Below are 22,976 nucleotides of genomic sequence, written 5' to 3'. Positions count from 1 at the left end.
TGTCTTGTGTAGCTGAGATAGGATGCTGGTATACAAGTGACATCTTTTGACGATAGATGGAAATTAACCCATTGGCTACCAAAGGGTTTGCAATGTTTTACCTAGAATTGCTACTACTTTATGGTGGCCAAAGACTTAAAGGAAATGTTACACCTGAAAAAAACATTATTGCACAATAATTACATTTTTTAATTTAATATTTTATTTTAAAAAATGCCAATAAGGGATTGTGGATTCTTGATTGATTTATTGATCAGTGGATCAATAAAAAACACTCCTTGGAAATTATAATTACAATTATTAATTTATTGGCTGCAGTAATTGGCAAAGCAAAGAAGAACTGCACATTTTCAAGAAAATGTAACACAATAAGACAATGTAATACAGCAACTTTAGTTAAAAATATTTTGTTTCAAAGAAATTATTTAAAAAAATAAATAGTATTGCTTTATGTTAAAAAAAAGTTTTAGTAGTCATTGCACGGTGCTTAATATGATATATACGTGTAAGACATATCTGCTGCTCTAGATCAGAATACAAAAGAAATAGAGAATATCCGTGGTACTTCTAACTTCAAATTACAAAACTGTAATTATCTGTTGCCTAAAGTGGACACGGTACATTTTTGTACCCCTTAATGGTGGTACTCCCACCACTCTGCCCAGGAGCCCAAGCCTCACCCAAATTCACCCACTGCATGCTGGCCGCAGCCATGAAATGCTGACACAGTCCATGGCAACCTGGTACCACCCTCCCTTCACAGCCCCACCCACAAAGCACCGGTTGGTTTCCTGGATGTGCCCCTCCTTAATATATAAGACTCCACTGGGTACAGTTATCTGTAAACATTCTATAACGCAAAACATAATAGAGCACAGATTGTAAACCACCTGTTTCTTACTCAAAGGGACAGTTATCATTTATAAACCAAATTTAGATTTTATCCCTCAGAACCACCAAGTTCATAGCCCACTTATCAGTCACTTCAATTTAAAAAACAACAAAAAAAAACATCATAGGGTTGTTTGCCAATTATAACCTGATGACTTATAACACACACCTAAATTAAAACTAAAATAGCAAGACAAGTAGAAAATATATACCCTATTACATTATATGAGAACAAAATGCTGCACAAAAAGTCTTCAAGAGGAGCGACCGCAGCCAAATTGCTGCACTCAAGGTTTTATTGCTCACACAGTCCCCAGAGGATAGCAGTAGATTGCAAGCTTTGGATCCAGAGGTATACCTCTTAACTTGAAGGAGCGAGTTGTAACGCATCCACCATTCACCTTCTTTTCCCCCGGTCCGTGCCGGTTCAGTAATATGACGTAGAAGGTGGGAGTGGTGATCTTTTCACTCACTTCTCCTTGATTGGTTAGTGTTCCATACACTCTGTCTCATAGGTTGCAAATGTTAACAGCTTATGTACTTTGTACAGCTTTCTCCCAAAACAAAAATGATGTAAATATTTGGATTTCCAAAATATAGTTCTGTATATACATGCCAACAGGGATTTCACAGATCCAACCCTCTCAGATATTACATTCTTTACAGGGTATACCACGGATGTCCGGAAAATCTTCCCAGAGGCTGTCTGAAACTGGAAAATCCAAGCACCAAGGGTCTTAACTTTGTCTTGTAAAAGCTACGCTGGTAACGAAAGTCCCATACCAGTTTCCCCCCCACATCAATCCTGTGTGTCAGGGGCTTCATCAGGGCTTCCTGACACACAGTATTGATGTGGGGGTGAAACGTACATTGACACTCAGTGTGTTGTTCTAATACTGGTATGGGACTTTCGTTACCAGCGTAACTTTAAAAAAGACTCTTGGTGCTTGGATTTTCCATTTTCAGACAGCCTCTGGGAAGAGTTTCCGGACATCCGTGGTATACACTGTAAAGAATGTAATATCTGAGAGGGTTGGATCAGACAAATCCCTGTTGGCATGTATATACAGAACTTTATTTTGGAAATCCGTTTTTGTTTTGGGAGAAAGCTGTGCAAAGTTCATCAGCTGTAAACATTTGCAACCTATGAGACAGAGTGTATGGAACACTAACCAAAGAAGGTGAATAGTGGATGCGTTACAACTCGCTCCTTCAAGTTAAGAGATATACCTCTGGATCCAAAGCTTGCAAGCTACTGCTATCCTCTGGGGACTGTGTGAGTAATAAGACCTTGAGTGCAGCCATTTGGCTGCGGTCGCTCCTCTTGAAGACTTTTTTGTGCAGCATTTTGTCCTCATATAATGTAATAGGGTATATTTTTCTACTTGTCTTGCTATTTTAGTTTTAATTTGGGTGTGTGTTATAAGTTGTTTTTTGTTATTTTGTTCAGGATTGTTGAGCTAATTTTGATTGATAGTTATTTGAAATAAATTTATTTTTCAAATTCATAATACATATCCTATATGCAATTGCCCCTTTCTTTAAAGTGACAGTACCTTATGTCACTTTGCTTTTTCCCTTTTTTTTGGTAATATATATATTTATATATATATAGAAATGTATATATAAGGGCATTGGAGCCCTTTGCAGTCAAGTAGCTGAAAACGTGAAAAATTATATTTATGCAATAATGATATTAAATAAAGTGTTTAACTGTATTTGTACTGTAAATATTTTACATTCCAAAGTTCTTCTCATAGGGGAATATGTTCTAAGTATTTTAAATACATATTCATATATGTATCTGTATATATCTAAAGCTATATATATATATATATATATATATATATATGTGTATATATATATATATATATATATATAAATATGTATTTAGGAATAAATAGAACATATTCTGCTATGTTAAGAACAATTGAATGTGATATATTAATATTTCATGGCAGGTAAGCGCACTTGAGAAAATGCAATCAGGTTTGCGCGTGAGTAAGGGTGTTTTTTTCCACTTTTCATGCTCCATTGAAGTCTATGAGGGAATATGTTAACATGGTCAGAATGTTTGAAGTTCGGCTTTTTGCGCATGTCGGGTTAGCGTGCAAGCGAAAACTTTTTCCTTTCAACTTGTAATACGTATGGTACCCAACGCATGCAAAAAGAGTTAGAGCATGAGCGCGAGCGAAAAATTGAGCTCAACTCATAATCTAGACCGTAAACAGTCCATATAAATACACAGCGCTTGTGCTCATATAAAAGAATAAAATGAAAGTGTTTTAAAAAAAAAAAAAAAAAAAGCAAACATAAATAAAACATTTAATAAAATATGAATACTCTAGTAAGTAGTAGTCAATGCCTGATCACCTGTGGCATGAAGGTGTTTGACTGACATGTACTACTGAGCTTTTTCTGTGTCTGTGATTTACAATGTTTTTTTTTTATATTTTGTCATAAACGTTTTGATTTCAGCAATTCTCCTTTCTATTTTTCATTGAATTATGAGCACTGAGCATTTATCTGGATTTATTCCCTTCCAGATATCTACATTATTAATCTAATATTTGTGCACAAACTGCAATAGGTAGTGTCAGGATTGTCATTACGTAGGTGACCTGTTGATGTCAAGTAGGCGTGAATGAGATCTAGCCCTAATTTGATTATACCTCATCTGTAATAGGTGGCTTCTGCTGGATATTTAGATTGGTTTGGAAACAAAATACTTATCATATAACCAGACTTGTATACCCAGATACAGCCTTAATCTAACAATGAAAATAAGCATGGTTATGGACCTGCTCTTGCCCAAGGTAATCTGAAAATCCGGCTTGTTAGTGAGTCTTGAGGACTGGAATTGAAAAATGACTTTGAGGCCCATTTATCAAGCTCCGAATGGAGCTTGAAGGGCCGTGTTTCTGGCGAGTCTTCAGAAGACCGCTGCTTCATAACCCTGTTCGCCTGCTCTGAGCAGGCGGACAGACATCGCCGCAATTCAACCCGATCAAGTACGACCGGGTTGATTGACACCTCCCTGCTGGCGGCCCATTGGTCGTGAATCTGCAGGGGGCGGTGTTGCAATGCTGAATACGGAGAGCGTATTGCTCTCCACAGGTCTTGCGGACCTGATCCGCACTGTTGGATCAGATCTGCAAGACCTTTGATAAATTGGCCTCATAGACTTATCCTCCTACATTGTTACTGTGTTCCTCTCCCATCTCTAGTTTTTTTTTTTTTTAAATCTTTTTTATTGAGGTATTAAAAAATAACAGCAAATACAACATGGCCTTACACATACATATCAGGCGTACAAAATTGATTCAAATCCAAGTAGTAAAATACATAGTTGATAACACAGTGGGTACAGGACAATGCGAGATCTGACACTGGAAGTTGTTAGTCAATAATCTATTTCCTGGGTAAAAATGCATAGCTAATGGGATCTGTATTACAACTAGGCGCTGAAAGGAATATCAGCTTGTATCAAAATATACAAAACAAAAGACTAGTATAAACAACAAGTAACTTGTACATATATTAAAACAAAGTAGAACATGGTTTATAGCTATGCACTGACATAGTTATCCAGCTACATATGAATCTAACAAGGTTTAGGCCAAAATGAGTGAATCCTCTATTTTTATTTAATTATATAAGCCTCCTAAGATAATAATGGACCACTCTTGGACCCGTGTGTAACGGTATAGAGCTATGGAGGTGAGAGAGTTTGATATATAGCCACTGTTGGACTTAATAAGGTACCATACAACTAGTTAGGTATAGTAACATACAATATATAAAATACGCTGATGAGGTATAAAGGAACAACCCACACAGTCTGAAATATATTAAAAGTGCATATAAATAAAGCTTGTTGTTAACTAGGACACTAGAGGAGTGTCATACCCTTTGAGTAACATTGCTCATATAAAGATTGGTATTCCCCTTTCTAGAACATAGGAATTATGTAAAAATTAGGTGTAACTCTAAGTAGCTGGTATATGTGTTCAGGGATATGGAGGTGGAGAAATATGTTTAAGCATGCTACCCCGGCCGCAGGCAGCACTGAAAGTAAAAAACTTCTCCCAGTCACACATACAAGAGCATTATATAAGATATTGCGAGCAGGTATGAGCCACCTGTCTGTCCTTGGAAATAAAGGAATGTAGTTAATTTGTGTAGTAGTATTAAGTAACTGGGGGTACTATGCAGGAAATTAGAGACAGAGATTGTTTGTACTAAGCTCCTAGAATTACTCATGGTTTTATTCTTATATAACAGATTCTTAAATATTAAATCGGCTAGATTACAAGTGTTGCGGTATGGTTTTTAACGCTGAAAAAATGGCCATTCCAGCATAATGGCCAGGAACGCATATTACGAGTTGTGTCGGTATTGCTATACCGCAAGCATTTTAGCCTGTAACGCAATGTCCATTCCACACTTCATTCATAGCGCCGGTATTACAGGTTGGACGGTCCGGCTAAAAAGCTGACGTTACAGCCTATAACAACACGATCCATACCGCTATCTGAGAGCAGTAGTTATGGATTTTGTGAAACAAAAATGTTTCACAAAACTCATAACTAAAGTGTTACAAAGTACACTAACACCCATAAACTACCTATTAACCCCTAAACCGCTGCCCTCCTGCATCGCAAACGCTATTTAAAACGTATTAACCCCTAATTTGCCGCCCACCCACATCGCGACTATTAAATAAACCTATTAACCCCTAATCTGCCGCCCACATCGCCAACACTATTTAAATATATTAACCCCTAAACCACTGCGCCCCAACATTGCCAACACTATAATAAAGTTATTAACCCCTAAAGCTCCGGCCTCCCACATCGCCGCCACTAAATAAACCTATTAAACCCTAAACTTCTGGCCTCCCACATTGCGGCTACTAAATAAAGCTATTAACCCCTAAACCGCCGGCCCCCCACTTCGCAAACACTAAATTAAACTATTAACCCCTAAACCTAACACCCCCTAACTTTAAATTAAAATTACAATATAACTATATCTAAAGAAATAAAACCGTAACTGTGTATAAAAATAAACCTAAGATTAAACTATAAATTAACCTAACATTACTATTCTAATAAAATAAAAAAATTACCAATTAAAAATTCTAAATTAGAAATTTTTTAAAAAAATCCTACGAAAATTTTTTAAAAATCTAAAATTACAAAAAGAATAAACACTAAATTACGAAAAATAAAAAACACTAAGCTTACAAAAAATAATAAATGAAATTATCAAAAATAAAAACAATTACACCTAATCTAATAGCCCTATAAAAATGAAATAGCCCCCCCAAAAATAAAAACACCCCCTAACCTACAATAGACTACCAATAGCCCTTAAAAGGCCTTTTGTAGGGCATTGCCTTAAGTTAAACAGCTCTTTTACCTGTAAAACAATGCAAAGTCCCCCAACAGTAAAATCCACCACCCAACCAACCCCCCAAAATAAAAAACCTAACTCTAAAAAAACTAAGCCACCCTTTGCCCCTAAAGGGGCATTTGTATGGGCATTGCCATTAAAAGGGCATTCAGCTCTTTTTCACTGCCCTTAAAAGGGCATTAAGCTTGTAGCGGAGAGGCAGTAGGATCCACAATATCTTTTAGTTAGGCAGAGACATCCTCATCTTAAAAATGTCGTCTAAATAATTCAGTCCAAGTTTAAGTCTAAATCAGCTATTTATTTTGCTTTTAGCCACTGCTTAAAAACTAGTGCAACAACAACAACTGCTAACAACAACTGTCTTAGACAATACAGTTACTCAAAACTAACAGTTACTCAAAACTGAAGTTAACCCCTCCAGTACTGTTGGATTTGCACCCTGTACCTATAATGGGCACAGGGTGACTTAACATAATGCCCGAATCCATAATCCGTAGGGAGGTTGACAGAGGGGTCTGTCACAAAGCTCTTTTACAAAAGCCCAAAGCCCTAATCTAAAAAAAAAACTCACCCAAAAAAATGAAAAAACAAAAACCTAACACTAACCCCAGAATATCTATTCACGGTTCCTGAAGTCCGGACATCCATCTACATCCAGGTGGCGAGAAGTCTTCATCCAGACAGCAACACCTTCATCCATTTCGGGGACGTCTTCTATCTTCATCCTGGTGGCACGGAGCAGAGCTATCCTGAAAGCCGATACCATCCTGCGCGGAGCATCCTCTTCATACGATCACGCCATACACTGAAGTTGAATGCAAGATAGCCGTTTCAAAATGGCGTACCATGCATTCCTATAGGCTGATTTGATTCTTAAAATTTAAATCAGTCAATAGAATGAGAACTACTGCAATCCTATTGGCTGATTTGAACAGGCTTTTATTTTGGGGGGTTGGTTGGGTAGTGGTTTATACTGTTGGGGGGACCTTGTATTGTTTTTTACAGGTAAAAGCTGTTTAACTTAGGGCAATGCCCTACAATAAATAATAGTTTATTGTAGGCTAGGGGTGTTTTTATTTTGGGGAGGCTTTTTTATTTTTATAGGGCTATTAGATTAGGTGTAATTGTTTTTATTTTTGAAAATTTTGATTATTATTTTTTGTAAGCTTAGTGCATTTATTTTTCGTAATTTAGTGTTTATTATATTTTTTTTATAGTGTTAGGTTTTTTTTAAATTTGTAATTTAGATTTTTTTATTGGTAGTATTTTTTTATTTTATTAGAATAGTAATGTTAGGTTCATTTATAGCTTATTGTTAGGTTTATTTTTATTTCACAGGTAAGTTTTTATTTATTTTAATATAGTTATATTGTAATTTTAATTTAAAGTTAGGGGGGTGTTAATTTTAGGGGTAATAGTTCAATTTAGTGTTTTGCTATGGGCGGGGCTAGCGATTTAGGGGTTAATAGGTTTATTTAGTGGCTGCGATGTGGGGGGCCGGTAGGGATGGGCGAATGTGTAAATTTTCGAATTTCGAATGTAGAATGAATGTTATTACCGAAATTCGAATTATAAATCCGAATCTTGATAAGAACGAATATTCTTAAAAATTCTATAATCGAATGTTATTTACAGTTTTAGAATGTCACTTTCGAATTCGAATGTTTATAATTATATCGAATGTCCACATTCGAAATTTCGAATTTAACATTCTATTTAACAAATACTATTCAGAAGTTCAATAGTTCATGTGGTAGGGAGGGAATCTAGTAAATTGATACATAATAGATACAAATATATCATTTTGAATGTTTCTATATAGAATATAGCATAATTCGAATATTACATTTAAAGAAAGCATTAGAAATACTATTACAATCTAAATTCGTATTTTTCGAAAAGAATATTTTCGAATGTAAATTCGAAACCGAACATTCGAAAATCGAGTGTTAGAATGTTATGTATACATTCGAAATTCGTTTCGAACGAACAAATGTGTTAAAATTCGTGCCGTTTTTCGAATGTTGCAAAACATTCGCCCATCCCTAGGGGCCGGAGGTTTAGCGGTTAATAGGTTTACTTTTTGGTGTTAGTTTCACACCCTGTTTAGTGCAAAACTTGTAATCTAGGTGTATGTAAATAAAGTTAAACAACTAACTCTACAGAACTTGATATGTGTGGGTAATATATTCCATAGAGGAGCTCATCTCAATCACACAAACCAGAGCTTTATCTAAACAAATGCAAAAAGCCTCTCTCCCTTAAACATAATACTTGGGCTCAGCACAATACAAAAAGTAAAGAAGGAGTATAAATAACTGGTACAAAAATAGTAAATGAACTGGGAACTCTATTTAATAATTTAGGGACAATAATTGCTTATTCTAAGCACATATACATTCTCATAAGCCCCTTATATATCACATCCTTAAATATTATTAAGAAATAAAATACAACAATGAACCTTATAAAACGTAGAACCTGTCAGCTAGATGAAGGCATTTTGTAGCATACTGGTGTTAAGTCTATAGACTTTATCCTACTCCAATTTTGTAGGTAAACTGAGTACCATGAGGAAGTAATCTTTGGGTGAGTTTTAGGCTCTTGTAGATGTTTAGAAACATAGGGAAGTCAGAGTGTCCTGTCGTTATCATGGGATCTTCATAGATTGTAGAAATCTGAGGTCTCAATGTCGCCAAAAGTGAAACTATTTTAACATAGTAAATGTAGAGAAAGCTGTTCTGATAGAAGTCTGACTGAGTACTCTTTTGAGCGATGTGCAAAGTTATACATCTAGGGACTAGTTCCATTGGTAAATCAGGCAGAGAGTGTGAAGTCTTCTCAGGAGCGGAAACCGCCAAACACTCTGCTGCAACTCTTGCCATATGCGAAGCCTCTGCGGTTGTGGCGTGTGGCTTATTTTGTGTGCGATTGTTAGGGTGACATAGAGAACCTCCATGGAACTGCCCTACTGCTGCCAGCAATCCACAGGGTGATCGCTCCACTTCCTCCTTATGGCTGTTCAGGATCTGTACCATCCAGGCTTCCCATCTATCTAGCGACTCCAAAATGGCTGAAAGACCGGAAGCACACTGAGCAGACATCTCCTGGTAAATAGAGTAAAGCCTTTGAGTTGTGTGGGTTGTGAGTATATGGAAACAGCCTACTTAGTAGTACTGTAATTTCCCGCTGTTAAGCTGGGGGGTGCTGAGGGCTGGAATGTATCCACCACTAAAGGCCTCAGCAGTCTAGTTCAGAAGTCTGCAGTTATGGAAACACCAACGCCTAGATTTAGAGTTTTGCGGCCAAAGGGGTGCGTTAGCTACGCATGCTTTTTTCTGGCCGCACCTTTTAAATACCGCTGGTATTTAGAGTTCACAGAATGGCTGGGTTTTCAGTGCGTTAGGCTCCAAAAAGGGAGCGTAGAGCATAATTTAACGCCACTGCAACTCTAGATACCAGTGGTGCTTACGGACGCGGCCAGCTTCAAAAACGTGCTCGTGCACGATTCCCCCATAGAAAACAATGGGGTCATTTGAGCTGAAAAAAAACCTAACACCTGCAAAAAAGCCGCGTTCAGCTCCTAACGCAGCCCCATTGTTTTCTATGGGGAAACACTTCCTACGTCTGCACCTAACACTCTTACATGTACCCCGAGTCTAAACACCCCTAACCTTACACTTATTAACCCCTAATCTGCCGCCCCCCGCTATCGCTGACACCTGCATATTATTATTAACCCCTAATCTGCCGCTCCGTACACCACCGCCACCTACATTATAGCTATGTACCCCTAATCTGCTGCCCCTAACACCGCCGACCCCTATATTATATTTATTAACCCCTAATCTGCCCCCCTCAACGTCGCCTCCACCTGCCTACACTTATTAACTCCTAATCTGCCAAGCGGACTGCACCGCTACTATAAAAAAGTTATTAACCCCTAATCCGCCTCACTCCCGCCTCAATAACCCTATAATAAATAGTATTAACCCCTAATCTGCCCTTCCTAACATCACCGACACCTAACTTCAATTATTAACCCCTAATCTGCCGACCGAATCTCGCCGCTACTGTAATAAATGGATTAACCCCTAAAGCTAAGTCTAACCCTAACACTAACACCCCCCTAAGTTAAATATAATTTAAATCTAACTAAATAAATTAACTCTTATTAAATAAATTATTCCTATTTAAAGCTAAATACTTACCTGTAAAATAAACCCTAATATAGCTACAATATAAATTATAATTATATTATAGCTATTTTAGGATTTATATTTATTATACAGGTAACTTTGTATTTATTTTAACTAGGTACAATAGCTATTAAATAGTTAAGAACTATTTAATAGCTAAAATAGTTAAAATAATTACAAAATTACCTGTAAAATAAATTCTAACCTAAGTTACAATTAAACCTAACACTACACTATCAATAAATAAATTAAATAAAATACCTCCAATTACCTACAATTAAACCTAACACTACACTATCAATACATTAATTAAATACAATACCTACAAATAACTACAATTAAATAAACTAACTAAAGTACAAAAAATAAAAAAGAACTAAGTTACAAAAAATAAAAAAATATTTATAAACATTAGAAAAATATTACAACAATTTTAAACTAATTACACCTACTCTAAGCCCCCTAATAAAATAACAAAGACCCCCAAAATAAAAAAATTCCCTACCCTATTCTAAATTAAAAAAGTTCAAAGCTCTTTTACCTTACCAGCCCTTAAAAGGACCTTTTGTGGGGCATGCCCCAAAGAATTCAGCTCTTTTGCCTGTAAAAAAAAACATACAATACCCCCCCAACATTACAACCCACCACCAACATACCCCTAATCTAGCCCAAACCCCCCTTAAATAAACCTAACACTAAGCCCCTGAAGATCTTCCTACCTTATCTTCACCTCGCCGGGTATCACCGATCGGTCCTGGCTCCAAAATTTTCATCCAACCCAAGCGGGGGCTGGCGATCCATAATCCTGCGGCTGAAGAGGTCCAGAAGAGGCTCCAAAGTCTTCATCCTATCCGGGAAGAAGAGGCGATCCAGACCGGCAACCATCTTGATCCAAGCGGCATCTTCTATCTTCATCCGATGAGGAACGGCGCCATCGTGAAGACCTCCAGCGCGGATCAATCTTCTTCCTCCGACGTCCAACTGAAGAATGACGGTTCCTTTAAGGGACGTCATCCAAGATGGCGTCCCTCGAATTCCGATTGGCTGATAGGATTCTATCAGCCAATCGGAATTAAGGTAGGAAAATTCTGATTGGCTGATGGAATCAGCCAATCAGAATCAAGTTCAATCCGATTGGCTGATCCGATCAGCCAATCAGTTTGAGCTTGCATTCTATTGCATGGGTTTGGATGAAGATTTTGGAGCCAGGACCGATCGGTGATACCCGGCGAGGTGAAGATAAGGTAGGAAGATCTTCAGGGGCTTAGTGTTAGGTTTATTTAAGGGGGGTTTGGGTTAGATTAGGGGTATGTGGGTGGTGGGTTGTAATGTTGGGGGGGGGGTATTGTATGTGTCATGAACCAAGCCTCCAGACGAAAAAGAAAAAGAAAAGGTCTGGGAGGCATTCTGCTAAGAAGGGCTGTGTGGGGATTTGAACCTGTGGCTCTGTGGTTGCTATTTCTGTTTGCTTACATGTTGAGCCACAGCCAGTTCTAGCAATAGCATGGATCTTAAAAGATCTGATAAATAACTATTTGCCTTACTTGTTATTACACCTGTGCAACACACAGGTGTTCTCAATTCTGGAATTAATCAGAACCAACCCTGTGCAAAACCTCCCTATTTAAGGATGGCTTTTAGTCTGCATTGGTGTCTTCACATTGGATCTGTTTTGTCAAGTCAGAACCTGTTTCCTGTACTTCTTTGGAGAAAGATTTCCTTTGCACCTGTTTACAAGGTATTACCAGGAGAAAGCCTTTACCTTTAAACCTGTTACCAATCTTCAAGTTTGTTTCCTGCTTTATGCAAATTCCTGCACTCAGCTATTGCCAGGAGAAAGACTTCACCTTTGCACCTGTTTACAAGGTATTACCAGGAGAAAGCCTTTACCTTTAAACCTGTTACCAATCTACAAGTTTGTTTCCTGCTTTATGCAATTCCTGCACTTGGCCATTGCCAGGAGAAAGATTTCCTTTGCACCTGTTTACAAGGTATTACCAGGGCAAAGCCTTTACCTTTAAACCTGTTACCAGTTTGCAAGTTTGTTTCCTGCCTTCAGCAATTACAAGGAGAGAGACTTTACCTTTAAACCTGTTACCAGTTTGCAAGTTGTTTCCTGCATTGTGCAATTCCTGCACTCAGCAATTACAAGGAGAGAGACTTTACCTTTAAACCTGTTACCAGTTTGCAAGTTGTTTCCTGCATTGTGCAATTCCTGCACTCAGCAATTACAAGGAGAGAGACTTTACCTTTAAACCTGTTACCAGTTTGCAAGTTTGTATCCTGCCTTGTGCAAATCCTGCACTCAGCAATTAGTAGGAGAAAGACTTTCCTTTTTGAATCTGCATCTCTGCTTACTTTGTTTGTTTATTTTCACTCCTGCTGTATGTGGTCTTAACATACCTGAGTAGCATATTTAAATATTCTGCAAGTATTTGCTTAAACAAAGTATTCTGTTGTTTAAATAAAATTGTTTTCATTTTCAATCAGTATGGCTTCTACTAATCTTCCTTTAAAGCAACTGTTCCAGACAATGAGGCTCTCACATGATATCCTGAGACAGAACATGACAGTATGTTTTTTTTACAGGCAAAAGAGCTGAATTCTTTGGGGCATGCCCCACAAAAGGTCCTTTTAAGGGCTGGTAAGGTAAAAGAGCTTTTAACTTTTTTAATTTAGAATAGGGTAGGGCATTTTTTTTTATTTTGGGGGTCTTTGTTATTTTATTAGGGGGCTTAGAGTAGGTGTAATTAGTTTAAAATTGTTGTAATATTTTTCTAATGTTTATAAATATTTTTTTATTTTTTGTAACTTAGTTCTTTTTTATTTTTTGTACTTTAGTTAGTTTATTTAATTGTAGTTATTTGTAGGTATTGTATTTAATTAATGTATTGATAGTGTAGTGTTAGGTTTAATTGGAGGTATTTAATTTAATTTATTTATTGATAGTGTAGTGTTAGGTTTAATTGTAACTTAGGTTAGGATTTATTTTACAGGTAATTTTGTAATTATTTTAACTATTTTAGCTATTAAATAGTTCTTAACTATTTAATAGCTATTGTACCTGGTTAAAATAAATACAAAGTTACCTGTAAAATAAATATAAATCCTAAAATAGCTATAATATAATTATAATTTATATTGTAGCTATATTAGGGTTTATTTTACAGGTAAGTATTTAGCTTTAAATAGGAATAATTTATTTAATAAGAGTTAATTTATTTCGTTAGATTTAAATTATATTTAACTTAGAGGGGTGTTAGTGTTAGGGTTAGACTTAGCTTTAGGGGTTAATCCATTTATTACAGTAGCAACGAGATTCGGTCGGCAGATTAGGGGTTAATAATTGAAGTTAGGTGTCAGCGATGTTAGGGAGGGCAGATTAGGGGTTAATACTATTTATTATAGGGTTATTGAGGCGGGAGTGAGGCAGATTAGTGGTTAATAACTTTATTATAGTAGCGGTGCGGTCTGTTCGGCAGATTAGAGGTTAATAAGTGGAGGCGACGTTGAGGGGGGCAGATTAGGGGTTAATAAATATAATATAGGGGTCGGCGGTGTTAGGGGCAGCAGATTAGGGGTACATAAGGATAACGTAGGTGGCGGCGCTTTGCGGTCGGCAGATTAGGGGTTAATTATTGTAGGTAGCTGGCGGCGACGTTGTGGGGGGCAGGTTAGGGGTTAATAAATATAATATAGGGGTCGGCGGTGTTAGGGGCAGCAGATTAGGGGTACATAAGTATAACGTAGGTGGCGGTCGGCAGATTAGGGGTTAAAAAAATTTAATCGAGTGGCGGCGATGTGGGGGGACCTCGGTTTAGGGGTACATAGGTAGTTTATGGGTGTTAGTGTACTTTAGAGCACAGTAGTTAAGAGCTTTATGAACTGGCGTTAGCCCAGAAAGCTCTTAACTACTGACTTTTTTCTGCGGCTGGAGTTTTGTCGTTAGATTTCTAACGCTCACTTCAGCCACGACTCTAAATACCGGTGTTAGAAACATCCCATTGAAAAGATAGGATACGCAAATGACGTAAGGGGATCTGCGGTATGGAAAAGTTGCGGCTGGAAAGTGAGCGTTAGACCCTTTCCTGACTGACTCCAAATACCGGCGGTAGCCCAAAACCAGCGTTAGGAGCCTCTAACGCTGGTTTTCACGGCTACCGCCGAACTCTAAATCTAGGCCCAAGTGAGGTATTGTTGGGGTCCTCATGTCACATTACAGGCAGAAAGAGTAATTTTATAGGAAGATGGTCTGGTGTTGTAGAGATAATCGGCGGATTATCTATATCATGTCAGGAGCACCTGGCCGCCACCTAGACATGCTCCCTCCCATTTCTAAGTTTTATCTTGTGTAACACTTACTCTTTACAACTACCTACCTTGTTCTTTCAGACTGTGTCCCACATTTCAAAGTTTTAAGCAGTCTCCTACCACCAAATTTCCTCCTAAACCAAATTTTTAATTCACGATTCAGATAGAGGCCTCTATTTAACAAGGTCTGACGGACCTGATCCGACAGTGCGGATCAGGTCCGCCAGACCTCGCTGAATACGCTCTCTGTATTCAGCATTGCACCAGCAGCTCACAAGAGCTGCTGGTGCAACGCCGCCCCCTGCAGACTCGCGGCCAATCTGCCACCAGCAGGGAGGTGTCAATCAACCCGATCGTACTCGATCGGGTTGAATTCTGGCGATGTCTGTCAGAATGCGGACAGGTTATGGAGCAGCGGTCTTTGTGACCTGCAGGCTCGCCAGAAACACGGGGCATCAAGCTCCATTCGGAGCTTGATAGATAGGCCCCAGAGCATGCAATTTTAAGCACTTTTCTAATTTACTCCTATTATTATTTTTTATTTGTTCTTTTGGTTTCTTTGTTTGAAAAAGCAGGAATAAAAGCTTTGGAGCCAGCCCATTTTAGATTCAGCACCTGGGTTGTGCTTGTTGATTAGACGGCTCAATGTAGCCACCAATCGGCAAGTGCAATCCAGGGTACTGAACCAAAAATAGGCTGGCTTTAAAGCTTTCACTCCTGCTTTTTCAAATAAAGATACCAAGAGAACGAAGAAAAATTAATAATAGGAGTAAATTAGAAAGTTTCTTAAAATTGCATGCTCTATCTGAATCATGAAAGAAAAAAAAATTGGGTTTACTATCCCTTTAATGTTCCTCATAGCCCACCAAAATAAACTTACAGCTGCCTCTTCACTCTATTTCTGCAACTGCAAGCCATTCTACAAGTTCAGATGCACAGCTCCACACATTTTGTCTTATTCACATTTACCTTCTAGATTCACATTTAACTTCTAGATTAGGGTTATTCAACTCTGGTACTCCTAAATTAATCTTAAACAACTGGAGGACTGGAACTGAAGAATCATGTTCTAGATTATAAGATCTCCTCTTCCTCTTTCAGTTTGGAAAGTCAAGCCAAATTGTAGTGTATTGGATACCACAACCATCATATACCAATTTCTGCAGAACACAGTGGTACTTAAATACATAATAATATTTTTTTTCTTTATAACTATTCCCAACAAATTTTATTATTAGCATTCTGTTAAAGGGACAGCCAAAAATGTTCTCCCCTTTAAATTATTCCCAATGATCCTTTTAACCTACTAGAGTGTATTAAATTGGTTACAAGTAACTCCTTTACTCCTATTTCAGCATTTGAAATAGCTGATTTAGCCTGTGGTATCGCCACCTATACTGAACAAATTAATACTGGAGTATAGGCTGTTGCATAGCCTAAGTATACACAGCCAGCAGAAGAGATTACACTCTCAGTGGGCTGCAGGATAGTTAAGTAATAAAATGATAATTTTCCATTGTTCTCTCTATGTATTGAGCTTTGGTGTTCCAGCCAAATAAAAGATAAGGAAGCAAGTCTGTGTACATAAAGTTATAACATAATGAGATCTGGTATTACCTGAAGCTCAACCCATTGTAATAGGCTGTGGTTTCAAAGTTTCAAAGCACAAAATCAGCTACTTCATATACACAAATAAGCATGAAAATGGAATTTCTCAAATATTTTATACTCTGCAGTTGGTATAACAAGTCATTTAAAATACATTAATGGAAAAACAATTTTACAGTGTACTGTCCCTTTAATGTTGAAAACAAGATTTGAGTGATATCATTGTGGTCTTTTCAGGACACTTAGCAGTATTTATTAGATCATTTCCTGATTTGATACATCAGCATAAATATTTCCTATTGTCAGTTATTTATAGGCTTTACAATAACAGTCTTGTTCTGGTAGCAATATGATAACCAATGTTTAGCTGTGTAAATACAAGCAAGAGCAGATCACATCTCTACACCAAAACAAGAGTTGGTATGGAAAGCAGCATCTAAACAGAATAGGAAATAATAAAGAACAAATATAAAACCAAGATAATACTTAGTAGAAATGTTAGAGTATATAGGGGAGGAAAAATAACTTGGAATACATGTAAAACAGTGCTTCATATGATATATACATTTAAGGCGTGTCTGCTGTTTCTAGATCAGAATACAAAAGAAATACTGAACATCCGTGGCACTTATAGTGCAGTGGGTAGAACACATGAATCAGCACATTTTAATTTATTTTAAATTCCAAAACAGTAGCTACCTGTTGCCTTTAGTGCACACGGTACAGTCATGTTCCCCTTAATGGTGGTACTCCCACTCTATTTCCCACCACTCTGCCAAGGAGCCCAAGCCTCACCCAACTTCACCTACTGCATGCTGGCCACACCCATGAAATGCCTGACACCATCCATGGCACACCTGGTACCACCCTCCCATCACAGCCCCACCCACAAAGCACTGGTTGGTCTTCTGGTTTTGCACATCCTTAATATATAAGACTCCACTGGGCACAGTTATCTTTAAACATTCTTTAATGCAGAACATAATAGAGCATAGATTGTTAAGCACCTGTTTCATATTTAAAGGGACAGTTATCATTTATAAACCAAATTTAGATTTTATCACTCAGAACCACCCAGTTCCCCATTCATAGCCCACATATCAGCCACTACAATGAAAAAACTAACAAAAACACATCATAGGGTTTGCAAATTATAACCTGATGTATGTTGCTGTTCACTTTTCTACTTTTCCCAGAGAAACTGGAATGTGCCCTGCAGAATACAGAACCTCAACTCTGCAGCATTCTGTACTGTTATTGTTTGATCAGTGTAGGAGTTCATTGGTTTCTCATTACCCACAGCAGACGATAAGACAACTAATACTCAAGAGCCTTTTCAATGGAGTATGTTTTAAATACTTGTGAAACATATACCTGTATTTATGTTAAAAATATATTTTAGGCCAAGGTAAAAAATAAATAAATCTCTAAATATGTGGCACAAAGTACAACTAACTTGCTTTTCTCTGGATCAAAAACGACAAAAAAATGCTTTTATATCTTTGAAAAGAAAGGAGTACAGTCTTACTTCTACAAGTCATTATTCCTTTTTATAGCCCCTCTTTTAGATGCCTCATATAACCTGCTTTACGGTATACAGTGATGAGTTTTCTACTCACATATCATGCTCTACTCACAATATCTCATCTTATTTGCAATGGCAGGTAGGATTTGTAAGAAAATGTGTTATCGTATCTCTATCAAACTGCAAATGGATGGGTATACTTCAAAATTACAGCCTATCTGACAGGTAGTGGTATAACTGAGCTTTTAACCATAATGCTATTGATTTCAGTTTTTTTTATTTCTTTCAAATAGAGAAAATCTGAAACATTATCTGAAATATTATCTTAAATTGTTTTGCAGATGCTTATTGTATTCCATACACCTACTGACCTTCAAACATTTCTTATTTCTGATGAGGCACATTTAGAATGATACATGTGGATTGTGATACATACATTCTCTTTTTTAGTACTTTAAAATTATTTACTTAAACCTAAGAAAATATCTTCTTTTTGAACTACAATAGAACGTGTTGGAGTTCCTTTAGCTTAACATTCTTGTAATTCAGATATTTCACATTGTCTCTGTATAATGCAGATAATACCTCCAAAAGAGTATAAATCCTATTATATGCTGCAACGGTTTTGATTCATAGGATCTAAGAGAGATTGGTGGAAAAAAATGCAGTTACTAGTGCAGAATCTCAATTAACTGATGTTAGATACTTCTCACTGTATGTAATAGGTGTCTCTGAATTTCAAATACTGAAGCAGAGCACAGATGCATACACTGCATGGGAGTAGAACACAGAATAAGAATAAAGCTCCCAGCAGGCTTGCTGATTGGTGGCTAAATGTAGCCACCAACCAGCAAGTGCTACGCAGGTGCTGAAAGAAAATGGGCCAGATTCTAAGCTTACATTCTTGCTTTTTCAAATAAAGATACCAAGAAAACGAAGAAAATGTGATAATAGGAGTAAATTAGAAAGTTGCTTACAATTGCATGCTCTATCTGAACCATGAAAGAAAAAAAAAAATTGGGTTTCATATCCCTTTAAGAGGAGAGAATCGAAAAAGGTGACATGATAGAAACCTTCAAATATATGAAGGGACTTAATAAAGTGAAAGCTGGAAACATTTTCCACAAAAAAAGAAATACCAAACAATGGGTCACAATCTTAAAGTGATGGAAAACTCAGATCCTGAATGTTAATGATAATTTAGATGGACTTTAATTAATCAGTTGTAATAAAGATGCGCTATAACTTACTATTTAATAAATATATAAAATTCAAATTTCCAGTGTTCCGCCGCCCACTTCAAGAATCAGTTTTTCTGTGAGCTAACGGTTTGAATTGTTGTCCAGTCAGAGCAAAAGTGCCATATGGGGTTGGTGCTGATTGGAGAACAGTTCAAACCTTTAACTCACATAAAAAATTGACTTATGAAGTGGGCGGCGGAGCCCATGGAATTTAAATTTCATATCTATATTAAAAAGCAAGTTTTAGAGCAACTTCATTACAACTGATGAAATAAAGTCCATCTAAAATATCAACATTCCAGATCTGTAATTAAAAAGGGGAGAGTTTGCCATCACTTTAAGTCTGAGGAAACATTTTTTTACAGAAAGGGTGGTGGATTCATGGAATAAACTTCCAAAAGAGGTGGTAAACACAAGGACTGTATAGAATTAAAAAATGTTTGGGACATGCATAAGGCTATACTAAGAAAACAGTAATATGTAATATGGGTAGACTTGATGTGCCTTTTGGTTCTTATCTACCGTCAAATTCAATGTTTTTATGACTCTATCCTCGTAAATGCTTAAAGGGCCAGTAAAAATATTATAAATAAAACTACCCTTCAGTGCACAGCCCTAAATCAATAATTTGCAATGTATGTCAGAGGTGTGCCGCCTATTGCCATAGAGCAGAAAGAGTGAGCAATCCAGGATCCCTGGCGAGTGCTAACAATGGAACTTCATGCAACTGCTATCACCAATGTAAACAGGGAATTGTGATTCAGTGTTAATACTGGTGTGGATTGACAGTGTAAACTGGAAGCTTTCAGAGTTCAATTACAAGAAAAGTGAACGAAATAAATTATTTTGTGAGTTTTTCTCATTTTTTTTTTTTTTTTAAATGTATATGCACTGCATGTATAGTTCAGTTTTTTGTCTCCATTTATTAAGCAGGGGATGCGACTTTGGAGCCCCATCGTTTCATGCTCGCCTGAAATGAAAGTTAAGAAGCAGTGGTCATAAGACCTCTGCTCCTTAACTTGTCCGCCACCATTAAGATCATCCCGATCCGATCAGGATGATTGACAGTCCCTGCTAACGGTGCTAGCGGCCGATTTCACGCCAGTGAGCAGATGGTGGCATTGCACAAGCATTTCACCAGAAATGCTAGTGCAATGTTAAATGCCGATACAGTATGCTGTCAGCATTTAGCGAGGTCGAGTGGACATAATTCGCTACAGCGAATCATGTCTGCCCAACTTTTAATAAATCTACACTTAAGTGTTTTATGTCCCTTAAATGCAATTAGATATTATAAAATACATTTGTACTCACGTGGTAGATGGAGTCATAATGCAGCCGCCTTTGTCTGTTGACCTTGTGCAACTACAGCCTCTCTCCAGTGTGTCATGATTCATTCCAAAGTTGTGTCCAAGTTCATGTGCAAGTGTGACCGCTGCACCCAGTGGATTGTCTGAATGATCCTTTAACAGAGGTAAAAAATCTTTATTCTATCACTGTCAGAAAATGAATCATGATTTACTTTTTTTATTTGAATTGAAGACAAATCCCACAGAATAATAAAACACAAACAACTGGAATGACCAAACTCAATGACCAAACAATTACAGTAAAATGTGCAATGGCAGAGATTTATGTTTAATTAAAATGGTGGGAAATACCTAAGATTTCGTGTTCCTCATTATTAACATTTTGGGGCCGATTTATCATATGTCTGGAGAACATGATCGATGTCCGCCAGACATCGATAAATGCAGACAGCATACGCTGTCGGCATTTATCATTGCACAAGCAGTTCTGGTGCACTGCTTGTGCAATGCCGCCCCCTGCAAATTCACGACCAATTGGCCGCTAGCAGGGGGTGTCAATCAAACCGATTGTATGCAGTCAGGCGGATGGCTGTCCGCTGTATCAGAGGTGGCGGACGAGTTAAGGAGCAGCGGTCTAAAGACGACTGCTTCTTAGCTCCTGTTTCCGGCAAGCCTAAAGCAGGCTCGCGCGGAAACAGGGGTATACTGCCCCATTCGGGTCGTGATAAATCAGCCCCATAATCTGAGCTAGGGCATGTTTACAATGTCATCATCATCTCTGTAGTGTAAGTTGATTGGAGAAAATGCCTCTCCCATATCACTTTGTGATGTTGTCTAACATCTATTGATCAAACACTTCAACACTGTGAGAAAAATTCTAAACAAAGCAAGAGGCAGCAGTTCTACATGTACCTGGGGGGCCTTTATGGCTTCTCTCCAGGTACAAGATATGTTGCAGTAAACAATATGGGCTGGAAAATTCTGCCGGAGAACTTATTTGTAAGCAATAGTAGTGCACACTGCAGTAGTGTGTAGGCGTCTTTTAAAATATTATTTTAGATTATAACTCAATAAAAGCATAATGTATTGCATTCGCCCATGATAATGTATTGCTAAATATAGTTGTGCTTTATAAATAATAAAATATAATGCAACTCAGTGGGAATGCACAAATAAAAGACAAAATATAATAATAATAATAAATAAAATAAATGAAGGCAATACAGTGCCACTTTACAAATATAATATAATAATAGTAATAAATATAAGCATTTGCAAATAAAGGATAATAATAAAAATAATAATAATGATAATAATAAAATAAATAATAATAATAAAAATAATAATAATAAAATAATATTAAAATAATAATAAATAATAATAAAAAAACAACAACAGTGTTTTTAGATGATAGAGATACTGATCTTCATTGCTGGTATTTGTACATTAACAAAATTCCTTGATTTGCTTAACAGTCCCTAAATGCCGAAGAGATACCCTATCACTGTTACCAATAGTAAATGCATAATTTACATAACAAGTGTTTTCCATGTGCATTTTCCATATTAACGTATATTTTTAGTCTATAATGTCACCTTGTCTTGTCATTTTTCCAGCAGCATTTTCTGATATATGTAGGATCATTGCACAATGTGATTAAAAGTGAGTTTTGCTTTGACCTTGACCTGATGTCATTACTGACATCATTATTGACTTTTGCTGCTCAAGTACAGTCCCTATCTCACACTCTCTTATCTTACTTTTCAACAGCTATGTCCAACAATCACTAAAACTCAACACAAAGCAATCTTTTCTTTTTATTGAAGAAATAGATATTTGATGACTTTTCTTGAAAATATCTGCTTCATTTCACAGACATATATAGGTCTGATGGCATATGTGGACCTTTCTGCCCCAATAATTTGAAGATTATTGCCAATGTTGGATGGACATATCCCTACCTGAGTTTTTAAAATTATATTCTAAAAAAAAACCTGACATTTTATTTAGTATCAGTATTGTCTAAAGATGATCATATCTGAATCACAAAAACACACATATTTCTCAGCACCAGTATCTTTTGGTTTGAAGAGATGTAGTTTAACTAGGTTGCACTTTTGATGATTCTGAAATACTTAAATGCAAATCTATGGGAAATATATTCTTATGTAATAAACAATTGTTCACATTCAATTTTCAAATTTTACTGCAAAATTCAAATCATAACATTTGACATTCAATAGTTACACTAAATATTTGAATATAGAAATAGAGTGGAAGAATAAATCTGAAGGGAAGCATTTGTTTGATAATAGTTAGCTAACCAAGGTAGTTAGGCAAACAAGGATTTGGAGTAACCAAGGGGAAAAATAATTATTTTATATTTTTAAGTTAAACCTTTTATTAAGAATGTGTGAGAATCTCATTCAGTGTACAGCTTGCCACATGTTTGCATCACTGGAGCAGCCGCTTA

At 36.9% G+C, this 22,976-nt stretch overlaps 1 protein-coding gene across 1 annotated transcript in view; it reads right to left on the bottom strand.

Moving 5' to 3' along the window:
* The window catches only part of ADAM12 (ADAM metallopeptidase domain 12), a 510,388-nt gene that overhangs the window by 368,182 nt on the left and 119,230 nt on the right, over nt 1-22,976 (bottom strand). The window contains exon 8 of the mRNA XM_053692967.1: nt 20,508-20,656. Within this exon, the coding sequence (XP_053548942.1) occupies nt 20,508-20,656 (149 nt within the window). The remainder of the gene's footprint in view (nt 1-20,507; nt 20,657-22,976) is intronic.

This window comes from Bombina bombina, chromosome 9, assembly GCF_027579735.1.
Source record: "Bombina bombina isolate aBomBom1 chromosome 9, aBomBom1.pri, whole genome shotgun sequence".
Taxonomy (NCBI): domain Eukaryota; kingdom Metazoa; phylum Chordata; class Amphibia; order Anura; family Bombinatoridae; genus Bombina; species Bombina bombina.
Note: the sequence above shows the minus strand (reverse complement) of the source record. Positions and strands in the feature narration are given on the sequence as shown.